This window comes from Rhinatrema bivittatum, chromosome 4 (assembly GCF_901001135.1).
Source record: "Rhinatrema bivittatum chromosome 4, aRhiBiv1.1, whole genome shotgun sequence".
NCBI lineage: Eukaryota > Metazoa > Chordata > Amphibia > Gymnophiona > Rhinatrematidae > Rhinatrema > Rhinatrema bivittatum.
This window is the reverse complement of record NC_042618.1, coordinates 440,360,733-440,385,556: the sequence shown is the minus strand read 5'-3', so window position 1 is coordinate 440,385,556 and position 24,824 is coordinate 440,360,733. Positions and strand designations below refer to the sequence as shown.

The window sequence follows — 24,824 nt, the reverse complement described above, 5'->3', positions numbered from 1 at the left end:
GAGAAGGTAGTTAGTGCAGTTAGTGTAGCTGGGTTCAAAAAAGGTTTGGATAAGTTCTTGGAGGAGAAGTCCATTAATGGCTATTAATCAAGTTTACTTAGGGAATAGCCACTGCAATTAATTGCATCAGTAGCATGGGTTCTTCTTAGTGTTTGGGTAATTGCCAGGTTCTTGTGGCCTGGTTTTTGGCCTCTGTTGGAAACAGGATGCTGGGCTTGATGGACCCTTGGTCTGACCCAGCATGGCAATTTCTTATGTTCTTATGTTCTTAGAGCTCTGTTGTTAAAGCTGAGAGATAGCAATCCTTTATTAACGGAGTTGCTGAAGATAGCAATCTGTTATTATTTAGAATAGTTGTGGGATCTCCAGCAACTCCGTTAATAACAGATTAACCAGTGGCAGGTGACCACGCCCTCGGGGGAGCTCCTGAGAGGAACCACTGGTCAGGCTTAGTGTAGGAGACAGACACACACTAGTTCTTTTATTAGACAATATATAAAACTACCAGAGGTGGCAGTAGTGAGCTGGAAGTGCCCAGCTGGGCTGCAGTCCCTCAGGTACTGGAACAGTGATCCCAAGGTGGCTGATCTGTAGAGAAACTAAGAAAGTGAGTAGGCAAGACAAGCAGAGTTCAGGAACACGTCCTTGATGGTAACACTCACACAATAGTCTCTTGAGGCAGCCCAGGAGTTGGTATGCGTTAGGCCCTTGAGGAGCGAGTACCTGGTTCCAGGGAAAGCTCTGAGAGATAGATAGAAACTCACTGATGTTATAAGCAACAAAGTCTTCTTATTAAGCAATATATTAAACCACCAAAGGTGGCAGTAGTGAGATGGAAGCACCCAGCTGGGCTGTAGTCCCTCAGGTATTGGAATAGTGATTCCAAGGTGGCTGAGCTGTAGAGAAACTAAGAAAGTGAGTAGATAGGATATGCAGAGTTCTGGAACAAGTCCTTGGTGATAACACTCTTTATCTTTTTAATGTTAGTTTTAATTTGTTTTTATTTTTTAAGTTTATTCATTATGTATGTTTGGTTGTAAACCGTTTTGATTAATTCTTCTGAATTGCAAAGGCGGTATATAAACATTTTTAAATAAAATAAAAATAAATAAACACTCACACCATAGTCTCTTAAGGCAGCCCAGGAGTTGGAATGCAGTAAGCCCTCGAGGAGTGAGTACCTGGTCCCAGGGAAGACTCCAAGAGATAGATGCAAACTCACTAATGTTGTGAGCAGCGATGACTTCTTAGCAGAAGTGGTATTCAGGAGCTGGTCTGGGACGTGGGCCCTCGTGGAGCGAGTACCGGTTCTGGACTGCGACCTGAAAAGAAAAAGACAGAGCGAGGCCCTCGAGGAACGGGTATCTCTAGTGAAGTCCGAGGAGGCAGAGTAGCTACGTTTGCAGAGAGCGAATCCGATCCGCAGCGACCTGGAGGAAGCGAACCCTTGCTAACTTGTCTTGTTAGTGAAAACTGAGACCTTAAATATCTGGAGCTGATGAAGTCATCTCAGGGGGACACCCCTCAGGTTCGCACCAACGCTGGTACATCAGTCGGGCCGCGCGTGCACCCTTAGGCATCTGGTCAACATGGCGGGTTGCAGCGTCGAGCCAGTCCAGGGACGCCGGAGGAGGACGGCCTGGAGATGCCGCAGCAGCTAGCCTTCCATCAACCCCGGAGGGAGTCACCAACGAGGTAAGGTGGGCGGAGCAGAGACGTCGGTTGGCGACGGACACAACAGTATCCCCCTTCAAAGGGCCATCTCCTCTTCGGGTACCAGGCTTGGGTTTTGAAGGATGCGCGAGATGGAATCGACGAAGCATCTCTTTATCCAAGATATTTATCTGAGGCTCCCAAGAGTGTACTTCAGGGCTGGTACCTTCCCATCTTCAGAAGGTATTCAAAAGTATTGCCTCTTTTACAAACATCCAGTATCTGTTACTATGGCAACGTGGAACCAGATCGAAATGCGCTTACCTTGTGCGGGAATGTTCTCCGGACCGGAACGTAGACAGTAGAGCCCCAGACAGTCTCAAGTCCAGGCAGGGTAGTCCGTAAGACAGTCCAAGATCAGGGCAGGCAGCACAGCAGGGTAATCCGTAAGACAGTCCAAGATCAGGGCAGGCAGCACAGCAGGGTAATCCGTAACACAGTCCAAGATCAGGGCAGGCAGCACAGCAGGATAATCCATAAGACAGTCCAAGATCAGGGCAGGCAGCACAGCAGGGTAATCCGTAAGACAGTCCAAGATCAGGGCAGGCAGCACAGCAGGGTAATCCGTAACACAGTCCAAGGTCAGGAAGGCAGAGAACTCCAGGAAAAACACAAGCAGCAATACAACAGCAAAACTGATGTGGCCGAAGCAGTAAGCGTGAGAGAAGGCTCTGAATAAGAAGCCAATCTCCCGTGCAAACTGACCCCGGTCGGCGTCTGACGTCAGGGGGGCGTGTCCCAACCCCCGATCGCGCGGAGATTGGCTGCCAGCGTTGGGGGGAGGAACCCCTGATGTCACTAGAGGAGAACTCCTCATTTGGCACGTCCTTGCATCGCCGACGGGGAGGAGAGCCTGAGGCCCTTCGGAACGGCAATGCCCCGGTTAGCGCGGGACCAGGGAGTCGATATCGGGGACGGAACCCCGACGCCATTGCCCAAGGTAACAGTATCTCTTTGATTTTGATCTCAAGTCGTCTTCTGCAATGATGACAGGTGGATCTTGAGATTTGGAAGACAATTCGCTGAGTATAGATGGTTTCAAAAATGAAACGTGGAATGCGTTATGGATAGTAAGACCAGGTGGTAGCTTCAGACGGTAGGTGACTTCACCAATAAGTTGAAGAACTGGGTATGGACCCACATAGCGAGGAGCAAACCGAGAAGAGAGCAGTATGAGTCTGAGGTGCTGGGTTGACAACCATACCTTGTCTCCTGGCTTGAAGACTGGAGCTTGCGCAAGGCGCGCAACATAGTACTTCTTAGCACGGTCACTCGCTTAATTAGCATGTCCTTGGTCTGAAGCCACAGTCTATGGATATCATCAGCAGTGGTGAGCTGCTGGGGACGTCACTGGAAGTGGAAGTGACGGTGTAGGGAACGTCCAAAAACCACTTCAAATGGTGACAGTCCAGTACATATTGCTGATGAGAATTGATGGCGTTGCCATCGGATACGGACTGGGTAGTTACCAAGAGTATCTTCTTCGGGTCAATATGTGCTGTGGCTCATCAGGCACATCCTCCGAAAGGAAAGAGCATAACAGAGATACTCTAAGGTATATAATCCGTGAATACGGTTATTTGATGTTGAGCGCCTTCGAGCCAAGGTGAACGTTGAAGGCGTATGAATATCAGCAGCAATGGGTAGGGCTGCTGGGGACGTCATTGCGTTCTTCAATAGAAGTGGCGGTGTTGAAAAACGTCCAAAACCCACTTCAAGTTGTAATGCAATAGTGGATTTTCTGAATTGGCGAGAGGACTCCTCAGATATTCCACTAGAGTTTTGAGAATAAAGTTGCCTCCTACCCCTGAGTCCACCAGGGCAGGAATCTGAACCGAACACGGTCCGTAGGTCAAGGAGACTGGGAAAGAATGCGGAGGAGAAGACGCGACATGGCCCAAGAACAGTCCTCCTGCAGGACTCAGGCCTGTCCGTTTTCCGGATGAATGGAACATGTAGAGACGTCATGGCCAGGCTGACCGCAGTACATGCAAAGGCCGTGCTTCTTCTGAAATCTTCTCTCTTTAGAAGTTAAATGTCCATGACCAAGTTGCATCGGTTCGTCTTTATTAGCAGCAGAATTTACTGGAACCTTTTGAGGTGCTGGTATAGAGCTAGCCTGATTCAACCCAGATAGCATCTTAGGCCGGAGTTCCTTCACCTTGTCCCAGAGCTGATGATCAATCTGAGTGGCCAAGGCTACTAATTTGTCCAGCGAGTCAGGTGTTTCGCGAGCAGCCAGCTCATCTTTTAAACAGGTATCCAGGCCTCTGCAAAAGAGAGTGTTGAGATATTTAGGGGTCCCAGCAGAGTTCTGCCGCAAGAGTTTTAAATTCTATGGCAAATTCAGCCAAAGATCTGTTGCCTTGCTTCAATTTCACCAAAGCAAAACTGGCTACAGAAATTTGAGCAGGGTCATCGAAAACAGATTTAAATAAGTCCATAAATCCTTCTATGTCCTGCAAAATAGGGTCCTTGTGTTCCCACAAGGTAGATGCCCAAGACAAGGCCCTACCATCCAAGTAGGAAAGGATATAGGTAGTCTTGGAGAAAGCAGTAGGAAATAAAGATGGTTGTAAGGTAAAGTGCATGCAGCACTGGTTTAAAAAGCCCCGGGTCTTCTGTATTTCTCCTGAGAAGCCGATAGGAGCCACCAGTGGTACAGCAGTCTTTAAAGTTACCTCCTGTAACTGACCTTCAGGGTTAGAAGCAGTGCTTTGAACCTTCTGTGTGTGTAGCTGATGAAAAGCTGAAGTAAGTTTTTCCAAGGCGTCCTGTTGTTCCGTAATGCGCTGGGCCAGGCCCGGTAAACCCTGTAACGCATTGAGTTGTGCTGGATCCATGTAGTAAGCTGAAACCCTGGAGTCAAGCCGGATCCTTGGAGTTAGCCGGAACCCTGGAGACAAGCCGGATCCATGGAGTTAACCCGGAACCCTGGAGACAAGCCGGATCCATGGAGTTAACCGAAACCCTGGAGACAAGCCGGATCCATGGAGTTAGCCGGAACCCTGGAGTCACGCCGGATCCTTGGAGTTAAGCCGGAACCCTGGAGACAAGCCGGATCCATGGAGTTAACCCGGAACCCTGGAGACAAGCCGGATCCATGGAGTTAACCGAAACCCTGGAGACAAGCCGGATCCATGGAGTTAGCTGGAACCCTGGAGACAAGCCGGATCCTTGGAGTTAGCTGGAACCCTGCAGACAAGCCGGATCCTTGGAGTTAGTAATCTGTTATTAAAGCTCTGTTGTTAAAGCTGGGAATTAGCAATCTGTTATTATTTAGAATAGTTGTGGGTGGATTCTTGGACAAGTGGCAGGTGACCACGCCCTCAGGGGAGCTCCCGAGAAGAACCACTGGTCAGGCTTAGTGTAGGAGACAGACACACACTAGTTCTTTTATTAGACAATATATAAAACCACCAGAGGTGGCAGTAGTGAGCCGGAAGCACCCGGCTGGGCTGCAGTCCCTCAGGTACTGGAACAACGATCCCAAGGTGGCTGAGCTGTAGAGAAACTAAAAAAGTGAATAGGCAAGACATGCAGAGTTCAGGAACACGTCCTTGATGGTAACACTCACACAATAGTCTCTTGAGGCAGCCCAGCAGTTGGTATGCATTATGCCCTCAAGGAGCGAGTACCTGGTTCCAGGGAAAGCTCTGAGAGATAGATAGAAACTCACTGATGTTATAAGCATCAAAGACTTCTTAGTAAGCAATATATTAAACCACCAAAGGTGGCAGTAGTGAGATGGAAGCGCCCGGCTGGGCTGTAGTCCCTCAGGTATTGGAACAGCGATCCCAAGGTGGCTGAGCTGTAGAGAAACTAAGAAAATGAGTAGATAGGATATGCAGAGTTCTGGAACAAGTCCTTGGTGATAACACTCTTTATCTTTTTAATGTTAGTTTTAATTTGTTTTTATTTTTTAAGTTTATTCATTATGTATGTTTGGTTGTAAACCGTTTTGATTAATTCTTCTGAATTGCAAAGGCGGTATATAAACATTTTTAAATAAAATAAAAATAAATAAACACTCACACCATAGTCTCTTAAGGCAGCCCAGGAGTTGGAATGCAGTAAGCCCTCGAGGAGCGAATACCTGGTCACAGGGAAGACTCTGAGAGATAGATGGAAACTCACTAATGTTGTAAGCAGCAATGACTTCTTAGCAGAAGTGGTATTCAGGAGCTAGTCCGGGACGTGGGCCCTCGAGGAGCAAGTACTGGTTCCGGACTGCGACCTGAAAAGAAAAAGAGAGAGCGAGGCCCCCGAGGAGCGGGTACCTCTAGTGAAGTCCGAGGAGGCAGAGTAGCTAGGTTTGCGGAGAGCGAATCCGATCTGCAGCGACCTGGAGGAAGCGAACCTTTGCTAACTCGTCTTGTTAGTGAAAACTGAGACCTTAAATATCTGGAGCTGATGACGTCATCTCAGGGGGACGCCCCTGAGGTTCGCGCCAACGCCAGTACATCAGTCAGGCTGCACGCGCACGCCCTTAGGCATCTGGTCAACATGGCGGGTTGCAGCGTCGAGCCGGTCAAGGGACGCCGGAGGAGGACGACCTGGAGACGCCGCAGCAGCTAGCCTTCCAGCAACCCTGGAGGGAGTAGCCAACGAGGTAAGGTGGGCGGAACAGAGACGTTGGACAGCGACAGACACAATCCCCATCCCCATCCCGATTTCGGAGCGGCCTTGGAGGGATGGGGAAAGCCATCGGGGCTCCCCTTGAGCTCGGCGTGTGCAAGGTGCACAAGTGTGCATCCCCTTGCGCACACCGACCCCAGATTTTATAACATGCGCACGTGCATTAGGGGGCGCCGAGCCACTGATGGCCACCGATGGACCTCATCCCACTGGCAGCTGAGCGGTGAACTACTGCTGCGCTGTGTGCCAGATACACACAGCAAGAAGATCAGCAGGGCCGTGGTGGAGCTCACATGACCATGGCCTGAAGAAAAAGTCACATCTAAACGTGCAGGTGCTCCTCCTCCTTCCTACCCGCGTGGCCCCAGAAGAAAAATGTTGCTGGAGTCGTGCGGGCAGGAAGGAGGAGGGGCATCAGCCGTGTGCAGAAGAGGAGCAGCGAGGCCCGAGAAGACCCAGGTCTCTATAGAGCCCATCCTGTGGCGACCCATAAAGAAGAGGCCCAGAGGTGAGAGAGAGGCTGAGGGCCTGTAGAGTGTGTATGTGTGCGTGTATGGGATGAGTTGAGAGATTGTGTGTGAGAGTGAGTTGAGAGACTGTGTGTGGGAGTGAAGACCTGAATGTTTGCAGAGACAGCATGTGAGAGCCTCTGTGTGTGTGAGAGAGACAGCATGTGACAGTGAGAGCCTGTGCTTGAGCAAGACAGCATGTGGGAGTGAGAGAGAGCCTGTGTGTGACACTCAGACAGCATGTGCCAGTGAGAGACTGTGTGTATGTATGTTGTATGAGAGAGAGCATGTGAGAGTGAGAGAGAGAGAGAGAGAAAAGCATGTGAGAATGTATGTGAGAGAGAGAGAGAGAGAAAAGCATGTGAGAATGAGAACCTGACTGTGTGTTTGAGGGAAGAAGACAGATGGAGAGAAAAGAAATAGAAAAAAAGACAATATTTATTTATTTTAGAATTTTTCTATACCGACATTCTTGAACAAAATATCAAATCATATTGGTTTCCATTTAACAGAACAGTCGCGGCTATGGCGTTACATAGAACATTTGAGCAATGAACATAGAACAAGTCAACAATAACAAACAACAGTAGAAAATAAAAGTAGAATATAAAAACAACAGTAGAATATAAAAGGAACTGGCAAAAAAATAAGAAAGGGAAGGTGGAAAAAAAAAAGCCTGTGACCAACCGATTAGAAAACTAAGATCAGACAGCAAATGTAAAAAAAATAAATTACTTTTTACTGATTGGCACATGTAATCTTTGGGAATGTGCAAGAGTAGCACTTTCTCTATGCGGATCTCACAATGTACGAGATCAGCATGGAGGAACTGGAAGTCCACGGGGCCTGCAAAGAGGAGGCAGCAGAATGGGCTTCAGTGCCAGTAGCAGCAATCAGCACCTCCCCAATAGCCATGCGGCAGCAGTGACAGTGGCAGCAGAGGAATGAGAGAGGCTCTGAGGTTGCTGGCAAAAGAAAGAGAGGGAGTCCCTGCCTTTAGTGTGTGCATGTGTATGAATGGGAGTCTGCCTGGGGGTGTATCTGTGTGAATGCATGGGTGCCTGCCTGAGGGTGTGTCTGTGTATGAGAATGAATGGGTGTCTTTCTGGGGTTTGTATGTGTGAGAATAAATTGGTGCCTGCTTGGGGGTCTGTGTATGTGAGAATGAATGTGTGCATGCCTGGGGGAATGGGGAGGGAGTGGTGTGAAAATGAATGGGAGCCTGGGGTTTAGTGTGAGAATGACTGGGAGCTTGCCTGTGTGTGTGTGTTTGTGTGTATGTGAGGGAGCCAGTGAAAGTGAGAGCATGAGTGTGTATGAGAAAATCCAGGGGAGTGTGTGTGTGGAGGGGGAGAGAGTGTCTTACAGCCTGAGAGTGTGTCAGTGTCTGTGAGAGTGAGAGGTTATGGTTGGGTTTAAGAGCATGAATGTGTATGTATGTGACAGTGTATGTGTGAGAGAGAATGGACATGTGAGTATGTGTGAGAGAGAGAGGATAACCTCCTAATCCTCGACAATATCAGGGTGACTGGAAATCAAGAGCTCCCATGTATGGATTGCAGGGGCTTTTTAAAATCCTTATTAGTTTTAATTATTGTGTGTTATTTGATATTTGTGCTGTTTTGAAATATTTTATTGGTGTTTGGGAAAATGTAAAAAATGTATATGATTTTAATTAATAGAAATTCTATTTATCGGTAGTTTTAAAATATTCTTTTATTAGTATGGTTTTACTGTTAAAACTGATGCTTTATGTTTCTTGATTTTATTGTTTATGCTCTAACCTAAATTCCTTTTGTATTATGTTATTATTCCTCCTGCCTTTCTTTCTTCCAGCTTTAAGCTTCCCAAGTTTTTTACTCCTTGTTAAATGTAACTTTGCCTTATTCACCTCTCTTGTTAATTACTATTTTATTTATTGCTTCAGTTATACCCTTGTTCTATGTAAACCGATCCGATATGGTTATTACTATGAAGGTCGGTATAAAAAAAGTGTTAAATAAATAAATAAATAAATTGTTTTATGAGGAATGGTGGTTCTGTTTTTCCATTGTTAATACACAGAGTCTTGCTTCTTGGGGTTTCCATTTCAGTTTTTTCTAATTTGTGCTCCTTTATTTTGTATTCTGTATTTGGTGAGGGTCTGTCTCTGCTCTGTGTGTGTGACCATGATGAGAGATTCTGCTAGCATGTAGTGTCTGTATAGGGATCTATAGCAATCGGGTTTGTTTTGTTTCCTCAGTAGGCGATGTATTGTTATTTATTTTTTATTTTATTTATTTAAAGCTTTACTATACCGGCATTCATGATACAATCATATCATGCCGGTTTACAAATAACAGGGGGGTGCAATAACTTTGTTCTTTTAACCAGTGCAGAGGAAGCAAAAAGTTACAATATAACAAGGTTGTTGAAACTGGGGGGAAGAAGACAAGAATAGTCAAGAATAAATATAAATCTTTACAGAGGTAGATTATTTACATTGTGCAGTAATGTCTCTTTATGGATATTATTTACATTGTGCAGTAAGGTCTCTCAATGGATATTAGACTCTGGAGGGCTTGATTGCCTAGGACCCAGTGTAATATTTACCCTTGCTTATTCACAGATAGGATTATTGTTGTTTGAGTCCTTGGTGTTATTACTGTTATGTTACGATGGGATTGCGGTATAGATTTTGAGTGTCTTTTTTGTGGGGTTTTGTGTTAGTTCACAATGGGGCGGATTTTAAATGCCCTGCGCGCGCCGGCGCGCCTAAGCCCCGGGGCTTCGTTAAAGGGGCGGGGAGGGGGCGAGTCGGGGGCGTTTCGGGGCGTGATGCGGTGTTTCGGGGGCGGGCCCAGGGGCGTGGCGCCGGCCTGGGGGCGTGGTCGAGGCCTCCAGACCAGCCCCCGGGTTGGGTGATGGCGCGCCAGCAGCCCACTGGCGCGCGCAGATTTACGCCTGCTTTTAGCAGGCGTAAATCTGCCAACAAAGGTAAGGGGGGGTTTAGATAGGGCCGACGGGGTGGGTTAGGTAGGGGAAGGGAGGGGAAGGTGGGGGGAGGGCGAAGGAAAGTTCCCTCCGAGGCCGCTCCGAAATCGGAGCGGTCTTGGAGGGAACAGGCAGCGCGCGCTGGGCTCGGCGCACGCAGGTTGCACAAATGTGCACCCCCTTGCGTGCGCCGACCCGGGATTTTATAAGACACGCGTGGCTACGCGCGTATCTTATAAAATCCAGTGTACTTTTGTTCGCGCCTAGTGTGCGAACAAAAGTACGCGATCGCGCAAATTTTTAAAATCTACCCCAATGTGTCTGGCAGTGGAAGGTATTTGTGCTGCTGTTACTGTGGGGTGACACCAGAATTTGAAAATATCTTTTAGTATGATGAGCTGTAAGGGAAACATCCAAGCTCCATTGTTTGGGGGAATTTCAGTGGATGCACAGAGTTAGAGAACTGGAAGTGCAGGATTTATATTGACATTTTGTCCCTTCCTATATATTCCAGACTTCACTCTCATAGCCATATAGAATTAGTTGAATGAGGCTATCAAAACATTTTATAGTGTGAAACTGGCCAGCTTTTTAAAATTACGCAGAAGACCCTTTGGACTTTTTTATTAATACTTTTTTTTTATAACCAATTTTAAAGCAGGATCCATGCTATAGAGGTGGGTATGATGAAGAAATGTCATTTTGGCTCTCTCCCCCCCCCCCCCCCCCAAATTCTTCTGTCTAGAGACACCACAGATTTTCTGTGACCTTAAGCATTAGTAGAAGATGGATTACGGGGGGGGGGGGGGGGATGCTGGAGAGGCACACAAATGCATTGGCCCCCGAATGCTGGAGACCCTTGTTGCACCACTGGGTGCGAGTCATATGGGCCGCAAGCGGTGGCAAAGAGGAGTGGAGATTTGGCAGGCCACAAGCAGTGCCCAACCTGCTTGCGACCCAGAAAACCACACAGTCAGCGGGCATGATCAAGAATGAGGTAGGAGTTGGGGCCGAGACCAGGGGGTGGCGGTGCAACCGGGGGGCGCAAGGGAGAAGGCTCGCCTAGGGCGCCAAATCCCCTTGCACCGGCCCTGGGTGGAGATAAACCAAGATAGAGGCTGTGAGAAGAAAGAGTATTATGGTGGAAGTAAGAGGCATGATAGGATGAGGAGACAGATAGAAGAGGAAGGAAGGGTGAGACTAGGAGGACGTGAGAAAGAGAATCAGCTGTAGAGAGAGGCAGCTGGCAGATAAGAAAGAGATGTACACATGGAACAAAAATAATAGAAATGATAAAGAAGTGAGAGGAAGACCATAAAATACGTTTTGAAAAAAAAAGGAATGAGGAGGAGCTCCAAGGAGAGCAGGCTCAGAGCTAACATCAGAAAATATTTTTTTATGGAAAGATTGGTAGATAACTGGAATGCAGTGAAGGTGTTGAAGAAAAAAACAGTACCAGAATTTAAAAAGTTATTATGATTCTGCCCTTGCTTCACATCTTTTCTTTCTTCTGTTACTAGTCAGATAACCTCTGATCCAATTTTAGATTTTCAGATAGATTTGCTTCTTAACTTTTGATTCAGAAAATGGCCATATCTAGTGATATTTAACCAGATAACTTGTGAATTATTCTGCTAAATGCTGATTTTTAAATCTTTTGTACACTTATCATACTATCTCATCTAAAATTTAGCCAGATAACATAAGGGTGTTCCAGGAGAATTTCTGGTTGGAGCTCAGATAATTGGATAAATTTTCCAGCTAACTCTGAAAATCCACACTTGCACCCCAAACATTCATGGTGCCTGGACCAAGTCCAGCTATGGAGCCTCCCCAGGTCCCTGTAAATCCCTCCTGCCTGGCAAAAAGCCACAGGGCAAGGGTCTACCTAGATGGGTTGAGTCAATCCCAACCAAGGCTGGGGACCTCCCTAGCACCTACATACCCCTTCTGTGGGTTCCCCAAGGTAAAAAGACAGGAGCGATGCCCACTTACATCTGCCATGCCTCACAGCTCCGATAGCTGTGAGGCTGGACATGGCTTTGATGCTGGCCTCAAGTCTGGTGGCATCATTTTTAAAGGACCGCAAGGCAGGGCAGTAGTGAGTAGGAATCTCTTCTGCCCTTTTCATCTTGGGGAACCCATGGGACAGGGAAAATGGGGGCTGAGGAGGTCACCAGCCCCAGTAAAGATTTTGGTAGTGGTGGGTCAGAAGGGTCCAGGGAGACTCTGGCAGCTCGCTCTGCACCCTGTGGCTTTTTTAGGATGCAGGAGTGGGGTTGAAGGGCTTCAAGGAAACCATTTATTTTTAAAATAAAATGAAACCATCCCAAAATTTTCAGGCATTTTCATTGTCTATTCATGGTTTATGCATTGGAATGAATCAAAAATAACCAGTTCCAATGTGCTATTTGTTTAAAATAATTGTGCATCCCTAATGTTTTTTTGTGCCTAGTAGACGTTTGAAAGATTTTAAAGAACTCTTGGATATATGTGTTGGAATACACCATTAACTACAGAGCTGGAATTTGAGAAGACCATCAGTAGGCAGTAATGAAATATACTTTTTCTCATTGTATTTCTTGTGTTAGTAACTGTGCAGCACTGTTTTGTTTTTCAGTGTCTTTACCAACAGAGACTTTATTGACTAGTGTCTTAAAGCCTGTGAACATAAACAATTTAAAATGTAGCAACAAATCATTCAAAAGTAATCTTTTGCTTCTCCATAGAAAGCAGGATGAATCAGCCACAAAAGTAGGCGATGTCATGTGATGGTGCCAACAATGAGTGTTTTTTCAAAGCTGTAGAAAAGCCTAGAAAGCATGGGTCTTCCTGCCCTGTTGTGCATTGTAGGGCCCTCTCAGTTACTTTTTGTCTGTGGGCCTCAGATACGTTTACTCTGTCTACAGGAAAAGTTTTTATCATGATTCAGACCTTCTCAGTCAGCTTCTCGCCCCGTTTCTAGGCATTTTTTTAACAGCTTTTGAAAGAATATTCCATGTTAGTTCTGTCGGATGACAACATCCACTCATTAAATTGTATCCTGCTGTCTTCCGAGAACACTCATTACAGGAAAGCAACTTTATTTTACCTTTGGTGTTATAGTTCTATACTTTGAAAGCAAGTGAATTGTGAATTTATATGATAACATGACATTTGCATGTGCAGTACTTCCTCATTTATTTAAATATTTTTCCCTCTTTTTAGATTATGTGTTGATGCTTTGTTACAAGCTTCTCCTATCCTTTTGCAACTCTTTCTTGTAAGCATTTTTAGTGCATGTGATATCAATGTCAAGGAAGGAGCACTATTCTGCGACTCTGTTTCTGCAAATGGGATACCTTATAAGTTGCAAGTATGTGACACTTAAATATCTTACATTAATAACCTTACTTTTATTTTATCTGGAGTGTGTTGGTTGTTAGGCAAACCAGATTTGAATTATGAATGTTTTTACTTTTTGAAAAGGTGAAGATAAAAACAGAAAACGTAGCAAAACAATCTGACGTATACTTTGGCAGAAGACTGGATTTAAATCAACTAGCAGTCTTTGAACTAGGTTTTCTGACACAAAAAAATAATCAAGGCTTTAAATTCACTGATTTGAAATATTTTTCTGGATAAAAAACATTTTTATTATTGCTTTATATTTTTTGATAGTCTAGAACTAGCCAAGTACAACAATGTGATACATAAATCAATAATGTAATACAATATATTGCACAGTATTCTTCTCATATTAAATCATCAATGCTTTCTCCTTGGGGCAAAATGATGCCGCAGATTAGAGTTGAATGGGGATTGGGACATGTTTATAAATGCATTTGTGAAGCATGTGAACAGTGTGTGGTTCAATGCCCTATAGTGCTTAGCTCCACTATTTCACCATCAGATTTGCTGCCAGATAGAGATAAGAAGTATTCCTCGTGCCAGCAGGGTGAGGGCATGTGTTTATGGGGGATTAAGAGGGCTAAGGTGACTTTTTGGCTGGGGGCGGGGGGGGGGGGGGGGAGAAGGAAGAGTTGAATTTGGCATCTTGGGGAGTAGGGAAGGTATTTTAAAAATTGGCACTTTGTATTGGAGGGAGATTGCAATTTACCATTTGAGGTAGGGAGAGTTTTCTCCTGGGATAACTGGCCCTTTTGTCTTTAGTTGATTAATATGGAGAAACCTGAAATGCTAATTATAGGCAGAGCATATGTGCTTAAAGGGCTGCTATTCACTTTAAATGCAGCCCTGTGAGCACCAAGCACTCTGCCTACATTGGACTTTAGCACCTGTTGATTTTAATGCAACTTCGTACTTAGCTGGCATCATATTATAATTATTGTTTTCACTTTGAGTAGCATTATATTATTAAGTCACAAGAATTTCTTTTCATTTTATTTGGATTTGTCTTTTAAAAGTTAATATTGTTATCCATGTGTAACCTCTACTTGGTAAACACAAAATAAAACCAAGCACTGAGGGTTTCCTTTTTCCCTTGGCACGGTGAGTTAATTAAAAAATATGGTTGGATTGAATGTTGGATTTGCAAGGCTAAGAGGAAAGTGCTGTGCATTTTTCTGCAGGACAGGGAAAAGGAAAAATCCATACTGTGACCATGCAACTGCCTCCCTCTGCTGAACTATGACTTCCTTTTTTAAACATTCTCCTAATTGTCTTAGCCTATTCAAACCCACAATCCTAATATTTAGAGGGAGTCTTGCACAATGGCTTTATAGTTCCAACACTCAAACTTTATTTTTTCTTTTGGGGTACCAGGAGTAAAATTAGAATAATCACACATAAAGATGAGAGTAGTATAATGGGTACATGATCAATCAAACTGATTGACAGGTGAGAGAAGGATGACAGCAGCCAATCAGCATTCACTTCCAGTCTAAGCCCCGCCCACGTCCCGCCCCCTCCCCATAGAAGTGAATGGGGGCCACGCCACACACCCTCCTGCCTCATCCCGCTCTCGACCATGCCCCCAGGCCACGCCCCTGTCCCCGCCCCAGACCCCGCCGATGCTCCTCCCCCCTAATAGAAGTGAATGGGGAGCCCCTCCCACAACCACACCGCCCCCAATGATGTCACAGGTGGCCCAGCCCACACCCTAGTCCCAAGCCACACACCCCCAAAACGTCATCAGAAAGGGTCCTGTCGCTTTTCTAATGATGCCAGAATTAATGGACTCTGGCTGTTTTTGATGATCTCACCTGAAGTACAATACAAAAGCCCCAAAATATGCGCTCCTAGAACATCCTGACACCTTTTAATGATGCCGGAGCCGGAAGTATGCTTTTAAAATGAGCCCCTAGAACATCCTTATGTCTTTTAATGATGACAGAGCAGGAAATATGCTTTTTTTCTAGCCCTTCTGTTTTTAAAAAAAATTACAAGCTGTTAATTGGCAGGAAAACAGGCTCATACTGTTGACAAGGATTTGGTTTTTAAAACAAGTGATTGCTTGGAACTATATGTGGTGAACTGCATGAACTGCAGACAATGTATTTTTTCACACAGGCACGATCAAACTTTGGAAAGACAGGTTTTTTTTTTGCAAAGACCAGGGACAGGAGTAGTCTATGGGTATGCTGTCACTCAAACCCCCAAGCCAAACCCCCAGTGATGTCACCAGAAGTCCACCCCTCCCCTCCAAGCCCTCGCTGTAGATAGGCATGCCCCAATAAAAGTTACCAGGCAGCTGGCAGGAAGCTGTGATTCATTCTGTACACAGAGACAGGGAGAATCTTCCCCACACCCCTTCCCTCCTCACCTTTCTGTAGATACGCATGCCTCAACCCTCCCTGCACAGCCCTAAACCTGAGCAGAGGATAATTGAAAACCTACACCCCCCACTGTTTTCAAAGGTAAAACACAAGGCTTTAGTTTTGTTTAAAAAAAAAAAAAACAGACCTCTGTATTTACAGCCATATAAAAAACAAGAATGCACCAGTGGATCTTAAAGAAAATTTATTATGATCCAGGATCTATGGGTAGCTTTGCTGGTATAACACCTCTTTTGCAGACGGCTAAAACATGTATGCCGACTGTGACCAAGAAACAGGTGATTGACTGGCTTACAGAGCAAGATGCTTATTCTTTACACAAGCCTGCTAGGGTACAATTTAAAAGAAATAAAACCATAGTGTCTGATGTGGATGCGCAATGGCAAGCAGATCTGGTTGACATGACCGCCTTGTCTGGTTATAACAGAGGCTACAAATACATTTTGACGGTGATAGATGTTTTGTCAAAATACGCATGGGCTGTGACCCTAAAAACAAAAACAGGTCGTGAAGTGGCCGAGGCCTTTGAAAGTTTATTTAAAGGTGGTCGTGTTCCTAACAAAATACAAACAGACAGAGGTAAAGAGTTTTTAAACAGCTCTGTGAAAAGTTTGTTAAAATACAGAGGCATTCATCATTTTGTGACTAACAACGATGTTAAGGCAGCGGTTGTGGAGAGATTTAACAGGACTTTAAAATCCAAAATGTGGCGATACTTTACAGCGCACAACACTTTTCGATATGAAGATGTGCTTCAGGCTTTTATGAACAGTTACAATCACAGTTTTCACAGAACAATACAGGCCCACCCTATCGATGTAACAACCTCAAACTCTCTGCGTTTCTGGAAAGTAATCTATGGCAATAACAACAAACATGAAACTGCTAAGCTTTTTTAAAAAAGGGGGATCATGTTAGACTGTCAAAAACTAAAGGGAAATTTGAAAACGGTTATGAACAAACATGGACAGCTGAGATATTTATAATAACTGACGTCTTAAACAGGGGGCAGAAAACAGTGTACAAGATACAAGATTATGGTGAGGAAAGTCAGCCCTCAACAGGACAGAATATACCGCGTTGATAAGGTTCTAAAGGTAAAAGGGAGAGGTAAGAACACGCAGTGCTTTGTGAAATGGCGAGGATGGCCCGAAAAATTTAACAGCTGGATAAAAGCATCAGAGATTCAAAACATTTGATTTGAAATGGCCTTGTATCATAAAAAGAAAAAAATGAAGGGGGATTTTACATAATGCTGCCTAGTAACGCCTCTGTGAGAATATTTCCACAAAACAACAGCTCTAATTTCACCACACAATTAGCTAGACCTTTGGACCTACAGGGCCCGTGGGAAGTGGGTCTGGTGGAAATACAGTACCCGAACACATGGGATAATATTAAAGACGACCATAAATATGTTGTCACCATGGGTGAAGGAAGCACGGAGCATCACTTTGTTGTACGAAGAGGGTATTATGCAACCGTTCAAAACCTGACGGATCAAATGAACCACGACATGAGCAGTCTCCTCAAACCCATGACACCACGAATCATCTATGACCCCAATATCCGAAGAATCAAATTAAAATCAGAGGACAACGCCATAATTTCGCAGGGGGGTGACTTAGCGACCATTTTGGGGCTAGAAGCTAAAGCGAATACGAAGCGCTCGCTATTTCCAACGGATATCACAGGAGAGTTTAATACCCTATACCTGTATATGAATATCATAGAGCACCAGCTGGTGGGAGACCATTTTGTGCAGCTACTTTGCTGTGTTCCCGCTAAAGTGGGTAAGGATGAGTTTATCACCTTCACTTATGATAAACCGCATTATGTTCCTGTGAACAAGCAGCACATAGACACCATAACATTTGAAATAAAGACGGACCAGAACCAACACGTCTCATTTCGCTATGGGAAAGTGATCCTTAAGCTACACCTGCAACCCCGGAAAACTGTTTTTTAAAATGGTTATGGTTAAAGACTATGGGGACCCTGGCGCATACAGAAATTGCTATGCAGAACAGGCCGGTGAAGGCCTTTCGGGGTATTACGGTGCTCCAGTCATGTACGGGGCTGGGATTATGCGGTATTTTTCGTAGTCTCTTTAGAAAAGCAATACCTCTTTTGAGAAGGGGTTTTGAGATTGTTAAACCTCATGTGAAAAGTGCAGCAAAAAACATCGCCAAAGATGTTATGGGCCGTGTCACAACGGCGGTTCTGCATAAAATGAACAATAACACGGAGCAGGAGGGGTCAGGATTAGTGGTTATTAGAAGAGCTGTTAAAAGAAAGAGAACCAATCAACAGGGGCCTCCTGAACCTTTTAAAACAAAGAAGACCAAACGTGTCAAGTCTCAAAAGACTAACCGCAAGGCTAAGAAGAGAAACCTCTCTGTCAAGAAGCAAGATATATTCTAAAAAAACTATGGTTTTGTACATCAGGGGTCTGAAGAATGCTTGAAATCAGAACTGGATCTCTTTCAACTGGCCCCTACACAAACCAGCATAGAAAAAAGTGTTTATGTGGAGATTCCGCCATTATCTGCCTTGTCAGAAACAGCCCCTTTAGATTTTTATATAGCCGGACATGGCGAGGATTACCTGGATTTGAACAACACGTTGCTGTACCTGACCTGTAAAATCGTGAACAAAGATGGGTCCGATCTTGATGTAGGGGCCAAAGTAGCTCTCGTGAACTATCCAATAGCCTCTATTTTTAGCCAGCTGGATGTCACTCTCGGAGACAGACTCATTATCATACCAACTAGCGACCTAACCCCTCCTCCCCCCTCCCCCTCCCCTGTCCTCCCTTACCCTCAAGAAAGCCTCACTGTAATAACAAGTAAGACATTAATAAAAAAAACCAAAAAAAAAACACCTTGTATAAAGTTCTCCCCAATTGATACTATGTACAAATACTGTCCTTGCGCTCCACTGTTTTACTGTTAAATTGTTAACCTGTGTTCCTCTGTTATACTGTTCCTACGCTTGTTTTAATGTTTCAATGTAAAAATGGTACGACTCCCGTCATGCTATTATCCTGTTATAATGTGAACCGATGTGATGTACCCCAACGAATGTCGGTATATAAAAGCAAACAAAGAAATAAATCAGAGCAACAACTGTTACCCTTACAGAGCCCTCATAGAACTGCTTCTCAATTATGGTGAGGGTCCTCTCAAAACACACTTTATAAGCGGTCTGTTTTATAAAGACACAGCCGGAAACCATGACGTGAGAGACGTGGTAATAAAGGTTTTACCGAAAGAGCTGTTTTTACAGCCGTTAGCCATAAAATAGAGCTTCTGGGACATTTACATAGCGATCTGTTTTTTCAAGAAAAGCTGCTCATAAATGGGGTGGATGTGAAAATTAAACTAATGTGGAACAAAGATACGTTCTGCTTAATGAGCGGAGATGCCAATGAGAGGTACAAACTCCTTATTTTATCTGCAGCCCTCTTTGTAAGGAGAGTGAAAGTGTCCCCGGGAGTGCGCTTGGGGCATGCAGAAGCGCTGCTGAGAGCTAATGTCAAGTACGCCGTGGACCGTGTAAGTCTGAAAGTTTTTAGCATACCGGCTGGCGCCAGTGTGACTAACCAGGAAAACCTCTTTTTGGGACAATTACCCAAAATTATCGTATTGGGATTTGTGGATAATGACGCTTTCAGCAGTAATTACTCTAAAAACCCCTTCAATTTTAAACATTATGATATTAACTTTGCTGCGCTGTATGTGGATGGTGAGCAAGTCCCAGGGAAACCTCTCCAACCGGATTTGATAATGGCTGTTGTATCAGAGAATACATGCAGCTGGTTCAAGCGACGGGTAAACATTTGAAAGACAGTGCTCTCTTGATTGATCGTCAAGAGTTTTACCAAGGTTATACCTTACTGGCCTTTGACCTATCACCTGACCAAGAGTGCACGGACCACTACTCTTTGATTAAAACCGGTAATCTGCGAGCTGAAATCCGTTTTGCCATCACTTTGCCACACACGGTGAATATGATTGTGTATGGTGTCTTTGACAATGTGATAGAAATTAACCACAGCAGGAACGTCCTTTTTGATTATCTATGATGATGAACACCGTACAGATCTACCGTATTTTAAAGAAGGATCCGTATGTTACAAAATCTTTTGTAGACGTCCTACCCAGTGACTGGCTGTCTGATGTACAAATAGAAAGGAAACCTGCAAGCTTGGTAGTAAATACCCACCCCCACGACCTTCCTGGAGAACACTGGTTAGCAATATACGTGACTGAAAACGGCACAGGAGAATTTTTTGATTCCTATGGGCAACAGCCTGATAGCTTGTTCTTCCCTAACAGTATTATGAACTTTTTCAATAAACATTGTGAGAATGTTTTATACAGCAGCAAACAATTGCAACACCCGGTATCTACAACCTGCGGTAACCATTGTGTGTTTTTCCTACATCAACGCTGTAAAGGGCTGTCTTTTGAAAATATTTTAAAAATGTATTCCGAAGAACCACTGCAAAATGACAAAATGATTTTACAATTTGTAAAAAACAACAACAGAGAACATATTGTATGTCTAGATCTTTTCGCTGTCTGTTTCATACCACCCAGATGTGTGTACCGTACCAAGAATGTTGTACTAATCCTAAATAAAAACAATCTCTCTCTTGAGAGTTTTTGAAAAACAAACCAAATGTCTATAGTCTATATTTAAAAAAGCCTTTTTTTATTTGCAAAGATATAATTACACCTTCAACCATCTGTTTGTGTCAAGTACTTTACGTCTTTTATGGGGAAGGGGGTCTTTGCACGTTACAGTCTTTGTGTACATTTCAGCAGTTGTCGCAGAAGGATTTTCCTTGAGTTGTACCAGGAGATCCCTGTTGGCTGGATTACCCATGACAGTGGAGGGCATGTTTAATTCTGCCAGGGTTTGCATGAACTCTCCCCAGCCTTTGGGTATCCTCCGATGTGAAAGAGCATGGGTCTGTGTAGCTCCACGAACCAGGTCTAATAGGTTAGAGCCACTTACAGGGCTTTCCTTGTATACAAAAGTCCCATTACTCTCCCAGGATGCAATGTCCTTATTCTTTGACAGTTTATTGAGCAGTACTTCTGCATTTTTTCTACGGTGCATGCTGATGCTATTTAACACTTCCTGCAGGATGGGGTCTGGGGGGCTTTTGTGCTCTAGAAATTCAGAGGTTGCAGTATCATCCTGTAGGGGTAGATACAGATTTATTCTTTCTTTTTCCATTTCTCCGTGTCTGTTAAGCACCAGATAGCGCTGTAGCACTTCTGAATAGCATTTGGCTTTCTCATATTCAGACATACCAGAACTTTGAAGTATACCTTTCATTTCTTCATCGAGTCTTTGAGCAGCTGTGGTTCTAATATTTTCCTCATGAACTGAAGGTCTTCTCAAACGATCAAGTTGTTGACTAGGCACTAAATACATTTTTTTCTGTGTACTGCATTAGTGTTTTAGCTCAAAAGGCCCGTGATGAGTGGTAATGCAAATCCTAGCAGAGGCCCGATAACCCCCCCCCCCCCGACTGTTTCACCAGCTTCTTTTTTTTCTTAAGTGTTATTCTTTTATCACCCAGAATCCTTATGGCTTGACGTTTCCTTTTCAAGATGTTTATCTGCTGTTGTGATAAAGGAACATTACCTTTCAGAGTGTTTAATGCGATCTCCGCTATGGCCCCCACTAAATCGTTAGAAGCGGCCTTTAGGATAGCTTTTCTCCGCTGCGGAGAGGCTTGAACTAAAAGTTTTAAAAGGGCTAGGTTCCGCTTTAAGCGAGCAGACATGATCTCTGGGACACACAAAACAAATATGTGGGGGGAGAATATATATTCACTTCTTTTTATGGAGGGGCTGTGTTTTTTCACAATATACCGTGGTCCATTCTGGTGGAAAGATGTTTGTCCTCAGTCTGTAATGCTCATGGGGTCGTAGCATTTAAATCCACGATGAGATATCCGTATGGCTTTCTGGTGGCATCCTCAAAGGCTTCTAAAAAGAAGCGTGACTACCAGGGTACATCTGTCTGGCTAAAATAGCGATTTGCAACTTGTCTCTAGGATTCTTAAAGAGCACCATATATTTGGTATTTAAGGCTATAGTTCTGCTTGTTTTGCCTTGACAGAAGACATTTTGTACAATATATATAATACTCAGATTTCTGTGATGCACGTATTGTGTGAAGGCTTTCTCGATTTCATCACTTTTACAAGCAGAAGTTATCAAATCGTCTACAATAACCATATTTATTTTATTGGTTGGAAACAGTTGATCATCATTAAAAGTATCAGGCAAAGAATCCATAAAGGTAATAAAAGGATATTTACACAACATTTCTTTATACAAAGGTTGCCAGCAACTATAACACCATACAATATTATCAGGCATGCCAGTCAACACATGTCCAGCGTGATCTAGCAGGTTTTTAACAAAGAAGCTTTTGCCGCTATTTGACGGTCCGGCTAAAATACACGAAAAGGGGTGCCTCCAGCCCACATCCACAAATTCAGTATCCATAAGGCAGCGTGTTAAAACCCTCTTTTATCACCCTTTTATTGTATACAACCCTTTGTGTTTTCTTAAGTAGGTCGGTCTCTATCGACCAGGTCTTTTTGTTTCTAATGATCCCAGATTGTTGTACCTGTATCTTTTTAGGACTCTTGTCCACAGCGTCAGTTTTATAGTCAAAGACGAGATCTTTCATACAGGTCTTTCCGCTGGATAGTTTGTAGCCATATGTTTTGAGCCCAGCCAATACAAACTCTGTGATATGCTCACCTGCTGTTATCTCGGGAGGAGGTGTGGCGCTTTATGTCCGGGATGGCATAGAGTCCAACAGCATAAACATCCCGCATGAGACTAAATACAAAATTGAATCTTTATGGGTAGAAATCCCTTGTGTGTTGGGGAAGACTATAGTGATAGGGGTATACTACCGTCCACCTGGTCAAGATGGTGAGACAGACAGTGAAATGCTAAGAGAAATTAGGGAAGCTAACCAAATTGGTAGTGCAGTAATAATGGGAGACTTCAATTACCCCAATATTGACTGGGTAAATGTATCATCGGGACACGCTAGAGAGATAATGTTCCTGGATGGAATAAATGATAGCTTTAAGGAGCAATTGGTTCAGGAACTGATGAGAGAGTGAGCAATTTTAGATCTAATTCTCAGTGGAGCACAGGACTTGGTGAGAGAGGTAACGGTGGTGGAGCCGCTTGGCAATAGTGATCATAATATGATCAAATTTGATTTAATGACTGGAAGAGGAACAGTGTGCAAATCCAAGGCTCTCGTGCTAAACTTTCAAAAGGGAAACTTTGATAAAATGAGAAAAATTGTTAGAAAAAAACTGAAAGGAGCAGCTACAAAAGGAAAAAATGTCCAAGAGGCGTGGTCATTGTTAAAAAAATACCATTCTAGAAGCACAGTCCAGATGTATTCCACACATTAAGAAAGGTGGAAAGAAGGCAAAACGATTACCGGCATGGTTAAAAGGGAAGGTGAAAGAAGCTATTTTAGCCAAAAGATCTTCATTCAAAAATTGGAAGAAGGATCCAACAGAAGAAAATAGGATAAAGCATAAATGTTGGCAAGTTAAATGTAAGACAGGCTAAGAGAGAATTTGAAAAGAAGTTGGCTGTAGAGGCAAAACTCACAGTAAAAATTTTTTTAAATATATCCGAAGCAGAAAGCCTGTGGGAGTCAGTTGGACCGTTAGATGATCGAGGGGTTAAAGGGGCACTTAGAGAAGATAAGGCCATCGAGGAAAGATTAAATGATTTCTTTGCTTCGGTGTTTACTGAAGAGGATGTTGGGGAGGTACCCGTAATGGAGAAGGTTTTCATGGGTAATGATTCAGATGGACTGAATCAAATCACGGTGAACCTAGAAGATGTGGTAGGCCTGATTGAAAAACTGAAGAGTAGTAAATCACCTGAACCGGATGGTATACATCCCAGAGTTCTGAAGGAACTAAAAAATGAAATTTCAGACCTATTAGTAAAAATTTGTAAGCTATCATTAAAATCATCCATTGAACCTGAAGACTGGAGGATAGCAAATGTAACCCCAATATTTAAAAAGGGCTCCAAGGGCGATCTGGGAAACTACAGACCGGTTAGCCTGACTTCAGTGCCAGGAAAAATAGTGGAAAGTGTTCTAAACATCAGAATCACAGAATATATAGAAAGACATGGTTTAATGGAACAAAGTCAGCATGGCTTTACCCAGGGCAAGTCTTGCCTCACAAATCTGCTTCACTTTTTTGAAGGAGTTAATAAACATGTGGATAAAGGTGAACCGGTAGATATAGTATACTTGGATTTTTAGAAGGCGTTGACAAAGTTCCTCATGAGAGGCTTCTAGGAAAAGTAAAAAGTCATGGGATAGGTGGTGATGTCCTTTCGTGGATTGCAAACTGGTTACAAGACAGGAAACAGAGAGTAGGAGTGGACAGTGGAGTGCCTCAGGGATCTGTATTGGGACCCTTACTTTTCAATATATTTATAAATGATCTGGAAAGAAATACGACGAGTGAGATAATCAAATTTGCAGATGACACAAAATTGTTCAGAGTAGTTAAATTACAAGCAGATTGTGATAAATATCTTTGTGAGCGACATTGCGGACGGGATAGAAGGTAAGGTTTGTCTTTTTGCGGATGACACTAAGATCTGCAACAGAGTGGACACGCCGGAAGGAGTGGAGAGAATGAGACGAGATGTAAGGAAACTGGAAGAGTGGTCGAAGATTTGGCAGCTGAGATTCAATGCCAAGAAGTGCAAAGTCATGCATATGGGGAGTGGAAATCCGAATGAACTGTATTCGATGGGGGGGGAAAGACTGATGTGCACGGAGCAGGAGAGGGACCTTGGGGTGATAGTGTCTAATGATCTGAAGTCGGCGAAACAATGTGACAAGGCGATAGCTAAAGCCAGAAGAATGCTGGGCTGCATAGAGAGAGGAATATCGAGTAAGAAAAGGGAAGTGATTATTCCCTTGTACAGGTCCTTGGTGAGGCCTCACCTGGAGTACTGTGTTCAGTTCTGGAGACCGTATCTTCAAAAAGACAAAGACAAGATGGAGGCGGTACAGAGAAGGGCGACCAGGAAGGTGGAGGATCTTCATCGGATGACGTATGAGGAGAGATTGAAGAATCTAAATATGTACACCCTGGAGGAAAGGAGGAGCA

At 44.0% G+C, this 24,824-nt stretch overlaps 1 protein-coding gene across 1 annotated transcript in view; it reads left to right on the top strand.

The window, feature by feature from the left end:
• CFAP54 (cilia and flagella associated protein 54) overlaps window positions 1–24,824 on the top strand; it is a 1,106,494-nt gene that overhangs the window by 258,211 nt on the left and 823,459 nt on the right. Inside the window, exon 24 of the mRNA XM_029597529.1 lies at window positions 13,041–13,188. Coding sequence (XP_029453389.1) covers window positions 13,041–13,188 — 148 coding nt within the window. The remainder of the gene's footprint in view (window positions 1–13,040; window positions 13,189–24,824) is intronic.